The 14,535-nt window shown below is 44.0% G+C and overlaps 1 protein-coding gene across 1 annotated transcript; it reads right to left on the bottom strand.

Annotated features, from left to right (window-relative positions):
* Positions 1–8,340: 8,340 nt before the first annotated feature.
* On the bottom strand, positions 8,341–9,563 carry TCIM (transcriptional and immune response regulator). The gene has a single exon (XM_060250902.1). It carries the CDS (start codon positions 9,505–9,507, stop codon positions 9,184–9,186), a length of 324 nt encoding a protein of 107 aa, XP_060106885.1. The 5' UTR covers positions 9,508–9,563; the 3' UTR covers positions 8,341–9,183.
* Between the last annotated feature and the right edge of the window lie 4,972 nt (positions 9,564–14,535).

Genomic DNA, 14,535 nt, shown 5'->3' with positions numbered 1-14,535 from the left:
GCAAATACTTGTGGCATGTTTATCAGTTCTATCCTGCTGGGACCAGGGACTGACATATCCGTGGCACTCAGACTCAGAGCCAGAATACCTCAGAGTGCCATTAACATTCAGCTGGTCTCCACACCAGAGAGCGTACCCACTGTTCAGTTCAGCTGCTTGTGCAAAGTGCCAAGTCTCCTTGGGGCGGTAATAAACAGTGACATCTTCACACTGCTGAACTCTGCACATCTTTTGTTCTCCAAAAAAAGAAGAAGAAAAAGCATTTGCTTTTTGCACTGTTTGAGTAAATAACCATACTTGACTTGCCAGTGAGAAGAGAATCCATCTTCTTGCCTGGAGCACCTAGGATACGACTGTGAGGCAGACCCATAGCACAGACTCTGAACATCTTGTTCTTCTCCTGTTTTTAGGTCTCTACTGTGGGTAACTCTTCTCTAACTGTTCTCCACCTTTGCTTCCAAACTAGAGCACAGCACTGCTTTGGGAGTATCCACAAAACATCCTCTTCTTCCCAGGTTTCCCCCATCCTTTCTGAGACCTGCTTTCCTATGATCTTTTCATAAAGAAGTCTGAATATATTTGCACAACACCCAATGGGAAAGTTCGCATGTTTGAAGGTCTTACCTACACTGGCTTCGCTCAGTCAGTCCTTCGTAGCCATTCTCCAAGCTGTGCTACCAGAGGGCTATGTGACAGCCTTATAAAAATAAATAAATAATCCGTAATTGCTATAGAGCAATATAAATGCAATATATCAATCTGGCTTTTTTTCTGCCAGAGCCCACCTGGGCTGGCCAGGGCTCTGGTTGGCCCAACCCGCTATGGAGCAGCCAAGTGCTCCCAGGCCAGGTGGTGTGGCCTAATATGCAAATGAGCTCCTACTGGGCTTTTTCTACAAAAAAGGGCACTGTTAATTACTGATTTTAAAAGTTCTCAAAATTCCTTCAGTAGCATGGCAGAAGAAATGGCTGACAGAGAAGAGTGCACACAAATACTTACTCATGTGAATGCCGCAGCAATGAATGCAGTCCTCACTGTGTGAATGCAGCCTTCATCTAACTCTGCAGGATCCTGCTGTCCTGTCTTGCATACTGCTGCTTCTGTGCAGCATCTCAGAGAACATTTTTTAAAAAGCAAGCTATAGCCCTTAAAAAAACCCAGTGTTCTTGTGAGAGGTGAACTTCATTGTCTCTTCATTTCTGATGGCCTTATACATCTTGCTATATCATTTGTACTCTCTCTCTCTCTCTCTCGGCTTGGCTTCGCGAACGAAGATTTAAGAAGGGTGCAATAGTCCACGTTTGCTGCAGGCTCGCTGGTGGCTGACAAGACCAATGTGGGACAGGCAGGTCCAGCCACAGCGGCTGCAGGGAAAAGTCTGATTTGGGGTTGGTGCTGTAGCAGTGCGATTCTTCCTCAATCTCCTTTTGTCCTCAAGACCAGCTATGCGTGTGTTCTCAAAGGAAGAGACAGCCTGGTGGATGGTGTGCCTCCATGCTTTGCGATCTGAGGCTAGGTCAGACCACTGGTGATGGTTGATGTGACAGGTGCTAAGGGATTTCTTCAAGGAGTCCTTGTACCTCTTCTTTGGTGCCCCTCTATTTCGATGGCCGGTGGAGAGTTCGCCATACAGGGCAATCTTGGGAAGGCGGTGGTTTTCCATCCTAGAAATATGCCCTGCCCAGCGCAGCTGCGTCTTCAACAGCAGTGCCTCGATGCTGGTAACCTCTGCCCGCTCGAGGACTTCAGTGTTGGTCACAAAGTCACTCCAGTGGATGTTGAGGATGGTGCGAAGGCAGCGCTGATGAAAGCGCTCAAGGAGTCGCAGGTGATGACGGTATAAAACCCACGATTCGGAGCCGTAGATGAGGGTTGTCATCACAACCGCTTTGTAAACATTGATCTTTGTGCCTTTTTTCAGATGCTTGTTGCTCCACACTCTTTTGTGCAGTCGGCCAAATGCACGGTTTGCCTTTGCCAGCCTGTTGTCAATCTCCTTGTCGATCTTGGCATCTGAGGAGATGATGCACCCTAGGTAGCTGAACTGCTGGACTGTCTTCAGAACTGATTCACCCACAGTGATGCAGGGAGGGTGATAATCTTCCTGGGGTGCAGGCTGGTGGAGAACTTCTGTCTTCTTCAGACTAACTTCTAGGCCGAATAGCTTGGCAGCCTCTGCAAAGCAGGACGTCATATGCTGCAGAGCTGATACCGAGTGGGAGACGAGTGCAGCATCATCAGCAAACAGTAGCTCTCGGATGAGTTTTTCCATTGTCTTGGAGTGGGCCTTTAGTCGCCTCAGGTTGAACAGGCTGCCATCGGTGCGATAGCGGATGTAGACACCATCGTCATCATCTAGATCTACTGCGGCTCTTTGAAGCATCATGCTAAAGAAAATCGTAAAGAGAGTTGGCGCGAGAACGCAGCCTTGCTTTACACCTGTGCCTATTGGGAAGGGCTCCGAGAGGTCGTTGCAGTGTCTGACTTGGCCTCGCTGGTCTTCGTGTAGCTGGATGATGATGCTGTAGCTGGATGGATCATCATCCATCATTTGTACTACACTGTGCAAAATCACTTAACAATGTAGCTGTCAACACACCATCTTCTCCTGGAACAGTGTAAACAAACCTGGATGAAATTAGTTGCTCAGCACAGGCAACTGAGGTGTGGGGATGCCCAGTGTAGCCTCTCTGACTCAACTGAAAGAATTAATGGAAGTGTGCAGCTTCTGCCTGCAGGAAGTATCTCGGCCAACTCGTTTCCTCTTTTTGTTATGAGCCACACCCTGACAATACACTCTGCGTTGTTCCAGCAGACTTTCTGCCTGATGAGCACCACATGCTCCCCCTGACAGACGCTGCATCAGTAGCAGCCAGAGTTCAGGAAGGAATCAATGGAATACACGTGGCTTTCCCTTAAACATTGGCATTGCATGCCATAAAGGAAAGTCTTTTTTTTTTTAAGCCACCTTTCTCAGTTATTCTGTCAGTTCTCTGGGGTTTATATGCATATGATTGACCACTCTGTCCCCCAGAAAAATAAGCTGATTTATATTAACTTACCCACAGATTTCATAAAGTTAGAGACAGCATACCATTACAGGTACAGTGTGCTGGTGAATCCAGGCTATGGGAGTGCTAATATTATGCAATGGTTCAAAGCATTACTTGTGCCAAAAAATGCCCAGCATCACATCTCAGTTGTGCCATGATGTCACAAGATGTCCATAGGTAAGTCACTCTTTCACAGCCTCAACTCCTGCTCCATCCTGCAAAATGGGCAGGGTGACTTGAGGAAAACTAGTATTGAGGAATAGGCCAAGACAACATGATTAGTGTTCCACTGAGTGTCAGAGTGAGTCTTCTGTTTCTAATCCTTCTATGCGATATTTTCATCATCCTTCGCTAGGGTTGCTAGCCTCTAGGCGGGGCCTGGAGATCTCCGGCTTTTACAGCTGATCTCTAGCTGGCAGAGATCAGCTCCCCTGGAGAAAATGGCTGCTTTGAAGGGCACCTCTATGGAATTGTACCATGCTGAGGTCCCTCCCCTCCCCAAACCCCACCCTGTCTTGGATCCACCTTCAAAGTCTCTAGATATTTCCCAACACAGACCTAGCAACCCTATCCTTAGCTAAGCAACATACTAGTTTAGAGGCAGTCCTAGAGGAACACTCTTTTATTAATTCATTTGTTCAGGTTTTATACTCTACCTTCCTCTCAAATGAGGACCCAAAGTGACATACAACTTTTCCCTTCCTTCCACCATTTTATTCTCACTATAGAAACACTGTGTGAAGTAGGTTATGCTGAGAGAGAATGACTATCCTAAAGTCATCCAGAGAGCTTCCAAGGCAGAGGGGGGAATTCAGACCTGGGTCTCCCAGGTGCTAGTCCAACACTGTACCACAGTGCTTCCTCCTCCTGATTCCCACCCCCCACCCTCCACAATAAGGCCACATTCAGGTGAAGTGGAGGGACACTCTTGTTTCTTTTTCCTTTGAAACATTTTGTTAACTAATGAGTTACAAAATTGTCAGTAATTGCTTGTCATTTTAAAATTATTACTCTCTTTTTCACTGAAGTAGGGCCTAGGACCGTTTTCGCACACAGTTTACCACTGGGTCACGTTCCTGTTTTCTCCTCAGCATCTGTCGGATTTCCCATTATCTGCACCGGAGTTACAGGAAGTGCCGCGGCTTTTGCATAGCAAATGTAAACTGGGTTTTAGCAGTTTACGTTTGCTACGCAAAAGCCGCGGCACTTCCTGTAACTTCGGGGCAGATAATGGGAAATCCAACAGACACTGCAGAGAGAACAGGAACGTGACTTGGTGGTAAGCTGTGTGCGAAAACGATCTAGGTTTTCTTACTGTGCCCTTGGACTAAGTCCAAGCATCTAGTCTGGGCTTCCCAAGCTGGTTTCCTCTTCCTCTCCAAGTGGCCGAGGAGAGGCTGGTGACACCTCAAATGAGCAGGAGGAGATCACTTGGGAAAAGATGGCTGCTGGTTTCTTGGGCAGAGAACCTGCTTGGTGGTACAATGAAGGACAGGACTGAATCAGTGATTTTTAATTTTCTTTTAGTCACCTGCAACCCTTCGAAAAATTAATTCATGTTGTGGAACTTAATATATTGTCAATGAGGTAGAAGGGTGTGTTTTGGGGGAGAACCCTTGCAACCCCATGGAGACATTTCTGAATGGGGGAGGATAACAAATTAGGAATGAGAACCCCAAGTGTGATTTTCAGTTGAGGAGTTTTGCTTATGTGATCATCCACTGAATTTCACAGAACTCTGAGGAACGCAGACCCAAGGAAAGACCATGGAGATGGGGGAGGGGGTCCAGAGTCCTATGGATGAATATTTCCATGGCATCAAAATCAGAGAGCCAAGGGAAAGCACAAACCTCTGTTGCAGCATTAATAAAAAGCACAAGAGATCTCCTTCAAACCTAACTCTGTGAGTGCTGCATATTTTTTAATGTCCTTTAGCACACCAAGAGCTAAATTGGAAGGGGATTCTGTTTTTTTCTCTGCTCCTATGACATAGAAAAGTACAGCATAGATGCAAAAGGTGGGCTCTTTCTATCATCTTTTCCATTTTTATATCTATGTTGCTACTCACGGGTGTGCCTGCCCTGATGTTATGGATCACAAAAGAGCATGCCTGCAGGGCTAAAATGTTCTCTGCAGTGCTTATGGTTCCCTGGACATTGCAGGGGGGGAGTAGGAAAACAGCCCCCAAAACATGAACCCCTCTTGAGCTGCTTATCAGACTGCCTATAAGCTTTGATCTGAAGAGTAGCCTCTTTTTGTTATGTCTCCAGATATTAGAGGCAATCCTAGAGGAACACTCTTTTATTTATTCATTTGTTCACGTTTTATACTCTACCTTCCTCTCCAATAAGGACCCAAAGTGACAATAACTTTTCCCTTCCTTTCACAATTTTATCAGAGGACCACAAAAAATTCAGTCATGAAATCCATCCAGTTACAATGTTGTGATCATTTAATACAGATTTTGTGATCACTTAATAATAAGAAGAAAATGCTCTCTTACCTGATGGTTGTAAGGATTGCTGGTTAGAATGCTAGACTAAGAGGCCTGGGATCAAATCTCTGCCTGCCATGGAAACTTGTTGCGTGATCTTGGACTGGTCATTCACTCTCAACTTAACATACCCCACGGGGCGGTTGCTGGGGTATAAAATTAAGGAGAAGAGAATGATGTAAATGGTTTTGGATTCCCACTGGGGTGAAAAGCAGGGTATAAGTAAGTAAGTAAATAAATAAATAAATAAATAATAAAGTCAGTTTTACATAGAGTAATCATATTGTTATTGCACTTTGCTCAAATAAGTGGCATCTTTGGTAGTCTCCTTTGGAGGCAGCTTTCTCGCATCAGCATCAGATCCAGACATGAGCTCCAGAGCATGTGTCAGGGACCAAGCTGCCCATAATTACATGTTTCATGGCATAATAATTAAAGGTGAGCTTAGGCAGAATGGCTTACCCTCACCACTAAGGTGAAGAGGGTCACACAACTGGGATCAGACACAGTGACTTGCAGTGCAGGAAGAAGCATGGACTTCCCTCTCAGTACTTTCCATTTTAGAAATTAAACACTGTGAGCTGTGTGCTGCCGGTTCCAGTCCTGCTTACTTCATACCTACTAAAGTTTCCTAGTCCTTCCAAAGGTCTTGAGCAAAAGGGGTCAGCATTTGGGTGCTCTAGGCCTGAAAGATATGTAATGAAGCCAGAGTGTTACAGTCTTTTGACCGGGGAGACCCAGACACAGCCAACTGCAACCCTTACAGGTAATCTCGGATCCAGTCACTTTCCTTCAAGCTAACCTATCTTGTAGGATTGTTGTGATGATATGATGAAGGGAAAGTTATGTGTGCTTCCCTGAGGTCCTTGGAGGAAAACTAGTGTAAGAATAAGATTGGTAGTCTATAGTTTCCTAGTGAGGGAAGATAGATCCAAGTGGGCAGCAGTGTTGGTCTGAAGCAGTAGAACAAAGCAGGAGTCAAGTTAACCTTTAAGACCAACAAAGTTTTATTCCGAACATAAGCTTTCGTGTGCTCCAAGCACACTTCATTAGAAAAAAGCTTACATTCTAAATAAAACTTTGTTGGTCTTAAAGATGCACTTGACTCTTACTTTGTTCTAGTGAGGAAAGAGTCAGAGAAAATCTTACCTGATGAATCATGGCAAAACCTGATAACAGCTACCAGGTTGGGAACCAAGATTAGTTGGGTCTGGTTGCTTGTTCACATATTACATCTTTTCATCTAAAAATGCTCTTGAATATAAAAAAAATCAAACACATGGATCTATTAGATCTATTTGTTGGAAGCCGCAATTGACTAAAAAGCTCAGCTAATCTTGGTCTGCTGCTGTGTGATTTATTAAATTACTTTCACTGTTGAGTATACACCTTGCTGCAAACCTCTGGCTTGCTGATCCCAGAAGGGGGATAAGGCTGGAGGAACGGTTCTTCATTTCAAGCAGAGAGTGCTGTGTGACCCCAAAGCCTGAAGACTGTATTGGTTGGTTGTATGGAAGAATTTTGCTCAAGGAGGTCAACATGACTCTCGTGTACCTGTGAAATTTGTAGTTCTATAGGAAATTTATGCAAGAGAACCTCCTGGTGGACTGGAGTATGTTCTGTGCTGACAGCTAGGGAACTTGGGATCAGTTGTAGCTTTTATATATTTCTTTATTTTAAAAAGTCAGTAGTTCCATTCATACCTTTCTCCAGCTTGTGGCTAGTGTGGTGTAAGCAAGGAACTGGGTAGCACAGACTATGCAAAAGCCTCAGTCCCTCATCAATAAAATAGGGATATATATTTTTTTTACCTCTCAGGTGTCTTAAGAGAACAAGCAGGTATACATCATGAAGTCCTTTGATAACCAGTGTTGGAAGTATTAGTGATATAATTTTGTCCCAATGAAGCCAGTTTCCAGGAAGTTTGCTTTGGGCATAAATTTGGAAGGGGTGGGGGGAGAGACATAGACAGAAGCTGAGCTTTGTGCCCTAATTTCAGATGTGCCAAAGTTGGCTTGAAGCTTCTGAGAGGAGCAGGGGTCATTTTGTAGAAAAATAGGTGGTGGAGCTCATCCAGTTGTTATGCAGCTGCACCTACTATTCAATGGACAAAGTGGGAAGGAGGAGGTGGAACTCTCAGAAAGGTTCAGGAACTGTGCTCCTGTGAGCTCTCACTGAATCTGAGGCCTGGAGAGGAGTATGGGAAAAATTGCCTTCTACATTCTCAAAGTTTGGTAGCCAACATGCCTAGGGGTTAGAGCCCTGGAGTAGGGGCAACCAGTTTCAAATCTCTAGAATCTAGCTGGATAATTATGGATAATCACATATTTTCAGCCTGACATAGCTCACCTGTATCTAAAGAAGTATGCATGCACTTATAGCCTGAATAAAACTTTGTTGGTCTTAAAGGTGCCACTGGACTCAAACGTTTTTTCTAGCTCACAGAGTTGTTTTGAGGATAAAATGGAGGAGAGGAGAATAATGTAAACTGCTCTGGGTCCTTATTGGGAGAAAGGTGAGGTACACATGAAGCATATAAATGGATCGTCTCCTTAATTCAGTGATTTGGCACTGCAAAAGGCTCCCGGGATTAACTCTTCATAAACCGTTATTGAACCCCTATTCCCATTTAACATTATAATTGTCTAATCCTTAGTTATACAAAAAAACCCACCCTTTCTGTGTACTTCAGGAATGTCCATAGTTGCTGAAATTTTGCTCTGTCATATTAAGTCACAAGTCACAAAAAGCAACTTTTTTGTTGTGCGAGTAAAGCATTTCAAGCCAAGAACATTTATGCCACCCTTATAATTTATTTGCCGTATAGATTAGCATATTAATAAATTAATGCCAGTATAACTACAGCATCATCATAAACATAAAATAGCTAGTTGCCTTGTTAAATTCATTACAAGGATTGTAACTGTGGCCAAAAAAAAAATGGTATTGATTGCTATGGGAACTAATATCCTAGTGAAGCTTTCACAGTTCAATCAGGGTTTCCCCCCAAAAAAATAAAGTTTGTGCAACTAGTTCAATGATCCATTTCTGCTGCGTAACAGTCATCAAGGATCACTTTCACGAGGCTTCAAAAGAAAGTTCATCCCCTGATGCATTGTGGGGATTCCACACCTGGATGGTGTGCATTCCGTGCATTTCAAACTAATGCAAACAGACAGTCGCTGATCCCTTTCTAATCCCTTCCATTCCAGCAGACAACTGTGATACTTAGGAAAGGCTTTACACATTCAATAAACAAGTGTCAGGAAAGATTGTCAAACAGTAAGTTAAGAAGAGAAATGATCTCATCTCTCGCTGGCCCAAGCAGGCTGGGAAAAGTTGAGTCTGACTTTGTGGCTGTCCCCACTTCATTCCTGCGACTGGGGGACTGCTCAGTCTCGCTCACGGGCTGGCTCCTTTTGTTCTCTTGCTTTTTACAGTGTGCAAGTTTTGAGTCCTCCGAGCAAGCTTTTTGCTGTTAACACCGAGGCGTGCAAAATGAGATCCATGACCGTCTTTTCCAGCTTGACACCTGGTCAGTTTCGGAGTGGCTGGAGAAACTGTGATGCGAAAAGGATGGATCTGGCTGAAGAGTTGTATATTCTTTTCGGTTCATTCCTGCCTTTGATGAAGCCTTCAGTGGACTTTAATGGAGTGTTTCCCAAACTTCAGGAACTGGAAGAGTTTGTCCCTTGTCCTCTGCTTCAAAGCCATCAGCGCCCGGGCTTTCTCCTCCAAATCTTGGTCTGTGGCAAGGATGATTTTGGCCCTTTCCTCTGCTTTCTTGTCGCCAGAGTTTTTAAAAAGTTTCTGGAGCGACTCTTGGTCCAGGCTCTCGAAGATGTTGGCCGCTGCTTGCTTCCGCGAGGCCGTGTCGAAGCGATAGCCGTGGACGGAAGGGCTCACCCTCAAGGAGGTCGACATGCTGGCGGCTTGGCTGCTGCTGGGCTTTGCTTTCATCGAGGTCTGCGGCAGCAGAGGGAGTCTCGGCCGTGCTTTGCCCAGGACTGGCTCTGGTAGACAGAGGACACCCCGTCAGGGCAGGGCTATTTAAAGGCAATTCAGAGCAAAAGCCAAACTCTCGAGTTACAGCGGTGACATCAGACTGAGCTCAGCGCCCGGAGCCCACAGGCGAGCTTAACAGTTCAATTGCCAGTATCGTCGCTCTTAGCAAAGCACTTTTCCCGCGGAGATTGCAGGGGAATCCCGTCACTTATTAATGAGAGTGTTTGTTTGGGAACAGAGGTTGGGGGAACTTACTTCATTTCTCTTTTTCAGAGTATTCCGTTTGGAGGCACAAAGCATGGGGCTGGAGAAGGTTATACAAATTAAGGTTAGGGGGACCAAAGCCTTATTTTTTTTTCTGAACAGAAAAATGCAGAATATATTGCTGCATGACAATCCAGTGGTAAAGGTTGTCTGCATATACAGAAAATCCCATCGCAAATACCAACTCCCACTGCATGGAAGAGCCCATTATTAAATTACATGGCAGAACATGCATATCTTCCATCCAAAGTATACATACCACTCATGGTTACATTTCTGGGGAAAAAAAACTCTTGCTACTTTTTGATTTCCTCTCTTGCTTTCAATTCCCACTTCTGAGTGCATGGGGGGTGGTTTGAGGGGGGGTGTTAGAGGTTTTTAAAAATTGGTTTAGTAGCCCCTTTCTTTTTAGCAATAACGTACTTATAATTCATTTTAGATTTGGCTCTCTATAGCTTACTTCCTTTATCACCCATTGTGTTTAGTATCCTACTAGCAATACTGCAGTGTCTAGAATGCTACATTATAACTAACTCTTCTGAAGACTTTTTATTTTAAAGTTTGATACTGTATTATACATCACAAAATGCATACTTGTTGATTGTATTTTAAGATTTAATAAAAGTTATATTTGGGGGAGGGGGGAGAAGAGCCAGTGTGATGTAACAGATCAAATGTCAGACTAGGATCTGGAAGCCCCAGGTTCAGATTCCCCCCCCCCCCCCCCCACACACACACACTGTGGAAACTTGCTGGGTAACCTTGGGCCAGTCACAGACTCTTAGCCTAACCTACTAGGCTAAGAATTCTATGATAACATAGAGAAGGGGGGAATGTTGTAAACTCCTTTGGGTCTCCATGGGGGAGAAAAGTGGGGTATCAATGAAATCAAATCAAATAATAAACATGATAAAATATACAATGGAAAACTAACCATGTGTGTATTATATATGTGTACAATAGCAACAGTTTCCTGGGTGCCTTTCATCAACTGCTTCATGCTTCAACATTAAAAGTGGCAACGCTTCTCAGGATAATGGATTTCCTTCTGTCTCTACCATGAAGCTCACTGGGTGACCATGATGAGCCAGTCCTTCCCAGAACCACCCCTGCCTCAAAGGACTGTGGGGAGGATAAGTAGGCAGGAGGAAAGGTGGAATAAAATTCTAATGAAATCAAAATTCACATGGGCATATTTCTAAGGAAGCTGCTAAAGCACTGTTCACAAGCAAACCTGGGTTACTTAAGCAAAATTCAGGGAGTTGACCCTGCTGCAAACCCATATGCCTACTCTGTTCTTATATTCATTTAAGCAATACAATTTTAGGACCTAAGAAGACCCACTGTGGTCAACAAGATGTTTGTTCACTTGTTTTGCTTCCAGTTTGCCATCACTTGCAAACCGTGTCCTTCTGCTGCCTATGGAAGGAAAGCAGGCCAGTCTCTTTGCAAAACAAATAAATAAACAGACATAATCTGACATGAAATGTTTGACAAAAATACATGAAATGAAAAATACTTAGAAATCAGTGGGAGCGCATTCCATCCTCCTAGGGAAGCTGTTGTGAACCTAAAATCCACCAACAAAAGGTTCAGAAACTGAAATCAACATGCAGGGCTGGCTTTTTCCACAGGGCTCCCAAACAGCCACTTGAGGTCTACCTGGAGCATGCTGAGATGGCTGTTCTGTCACCACTGCTGACAACTCCTCTGTGCTTAGCTTGCAGTTGTGCAGGGGGAAAACTCACTCTAAATACATGCAGGCCCCCTTTTTTGGCATTGCCCCCTCATCAAGTTGCAGCCAATTTATGGCAACCCCATAGGGTTTTTAAGACAACAGATGTTCAGAGGTGATTTGCCATCACCCTCTACATAGTGCCTTTGGTATTCCTTGGTGGTCTCCCATCCAAATACTAACCAGGACTGACCCTGCTTAGCTTCCAAGATTCTGATGAAATCAGGCTAGCCTGGGCTATCCAGGTCAGGATTATTGAATTTTACAGGTATCTAAGATAACTGAAGCCCTGCACAAACTTCACAAAACCAGCCACTAAACCCTTCTAATCTGAAGCCACAGAGCTTATGTTGACACAGCCCTTCCATTTATAATTGTTGATCACATAACTATATGTTACCGAGGCATGCAAAGAAACTGGTATAAAATGTTTTTTTTAAAAAAAAAAAAATCAAATGTGCTGCTACTTCCCTCCTGTGAATTTTTTTCTCAGAAAAAAGAAGCCAGTCAAAGGCTGCTCCTTCTCTAAAGCAATCTGGGAGCTGCAATGAAAGCTTCCAAGGATGGGAAATTGAGGAGTGGGGATCTGGGTAAGGAAATGGCTTTCTGTGGCCCACACATAATTGATTGATAAGACATCAAAATCAACTTTAAGGGGGGGAGGAGAACTGAATTCTTGCATTGTACAAGAGTTTTTTTTAAATATATATTTTTGTTTTTAAGTAAGGGCCACATCCTAACCTGGACTTTTGCTCAGGCCCCCAGAATCACTAAGATCCTCCAAAAGTCGGAAGGTAGGAGCCTGGGAAACAAGCTCCTAGGTGAAAACCTGTTGAGGTCTTGGCAAACGTGAAAGACTTATTTTCTGGAGACAGATTCCAGAGGGATAGCTGTGTTAGGCTACTCCTGCAAAACCAAAAGGAATCTTGGCTAGATAGATCTATTGTAGCTTCATGGCTACAGCCTATTTAATCATTGAATGAACTGAAACTTTCAGTGCAATTCTAAGCAGTTATACACTTCTAAGTCACTGGAACTTAATGGGCTTAGGTGGCTGTATTGTTGGCTGGCCAAAATAGCTGACCCATGGATATAGAAGGACAAAATTATGAACAGTGAGGTTAATACCAAGATATGCAATACCACGGGGCTCTTTCTGGGTTTTGTAATTCAACTGGATGCCATACGATCTCCAAGCAGAAGACTGGGGGAGGGGGGGGTGTGGGATATGGGGGAGATCATTAGCAACAGTTCAAGATCCCAGTGCATTTCTGGGGAAACCCGGAAGTGATGTCAGTCCTCTCTAGAAATCCCTGAAAACTCCATATTTTTATCATAAATCTTCCAGTGATTCCCTAGAAAGGTGTGGCATCACTTCTGGGCTTTTGAGGGAAGTGATGTCGCACTGTATTTAGATTATTTTTCTTCCACCAGCCATGGCAGAAAATGGGAGCTGGGGGCAGTGAATGCAGGAGCTTGGAAGCCTTATCTCAATTACAAACATTTTATCCTATCCTTTCTCCAAAGACCAGGTTGCAATATATGATTCTCCTCCAATGTTATCCTTGCAACAGCCACAAGAAACAGGTTGGGGCTGAGAGAACGATTAGCCCAAGGACACCCAGTAAGCTTCATGGTTTAACACAGGATGGTAGAAGTCTGACCAACCACTGCTCTCAGTTTAGCTACAGATAATAAATCCAGCATCAACCTCTATATTTCATTCCAGATTTTGGATGACTTGTTTTAGTTATCCTAATAAGATAATATTCAGTTTATGTCTAGGTCTACTAAGTCTTTGGTTTCTGAGGCTGCTTTGCAAAACTTTAGACACTGCCTTAATATAGGTACCTTTTCAAATGGTTTTCCTCCTCTTCCTCCTCCATTCTCAACATTTATTCATTCAAATAACCCCCATCCCCCCCCCCACACACACACAAGGGGCCCTGGGCAGCTTACAATATGGTCTACCAAAGATATAATGCCACAATATAATACAATAAAATAGGCAACCAGCGATGATGTGCTAATATAAGTATAATATGTTGATGCAGGCTCACTCCAGCCAAAAGATGAGCTGTTGCATTTTATACTAGTCAGAGTTTCTGAGTCATCTTCAAGGGCAGCATTGCTCAGAATCCATTAGAACGAATTAGCATTCAGGTTATGGTAGCATAGATCAATGCAGCCGAATCATCAATGTCTAAAACAAAGGAAATTACACCAGATGTAACTGAAATATGTCACTCTTGGACAATACACCAACCTGCTTTCCATCTACAAGGCAAGATCTATTAAGTCTACCAAAGATGAACTTGCTCCTTCCAACGAAGACAAGATAGTCCTCTAGACTACATCATCATCATCCTTTCATAGAAGTATCAACACAATCAACAGCCCAGGTTTCTTCCTTCTCCTCTTCTTTGGGCAGCCCTGGATGCAAATGACTGGTTCTTTGTAGACATGACAATGATAAAACAACCCGTAGGCTCACACAGGGGCTGGGTAGGTCTTCAAGAAGTCAAGGATAGAAAATGAATACTCTCTGCAGCTCACTGTGCCTACTCCATTAGATCTGCTGCTCATGAGTAGAGTTTTTTTTGCAGAAAAAGTCCAGCAAGAACTAATTTGCATATTAGGCCACACCCCTTGGTGCCAAGCCATTCCTGTGCATTCCTGCTCAAAAAAGCCCTGCTCATAAGGAATGTCTGTTTAAGGTGTTTAAAGGCAGGGATTTGGGGGCTATAGATTGTCTGAATGAAACATTTTATGTCCTGATCACTGGAGGATGAATACATACATAGCCTTGAAACACCTGTCTCTCTCTCTCTCTCTCTCGGCTTGGCTTCGCGAACGAAGATTTAAGAAGGGTGCAATAGTCCACGTCTGCTGCAGGCTCGCTGGTGGCTGACAAGACCAATGCGGGACAGGCAGGTCCGGCCACAGTGGCTGCAGGGAAAAGTCTGATTTGGGGTTGGTGCTGT

This window comes from Heteronotia binoei, chromosome 12 (genome assembly GCF_032191835.1).
Source record: "Heteronotia binoei isolate CCM8104 ecotype False Entrance Well chromosome 12, APGP_CSIRO_Hbin_v1, whole genome shotgun sequence".
In the NCBI taxonomy this organism is placed as follows: Eukaryota; Metazoa; Chordata; class Lepidosauria; order Squamata; family Gekkonidae; genus Heteronotia; species Heteronotia binoei.
Note: the sequence above shows the minus strand (reverse complement) of the source record. Positions and strands in the feature narration are given on the sequence as shown.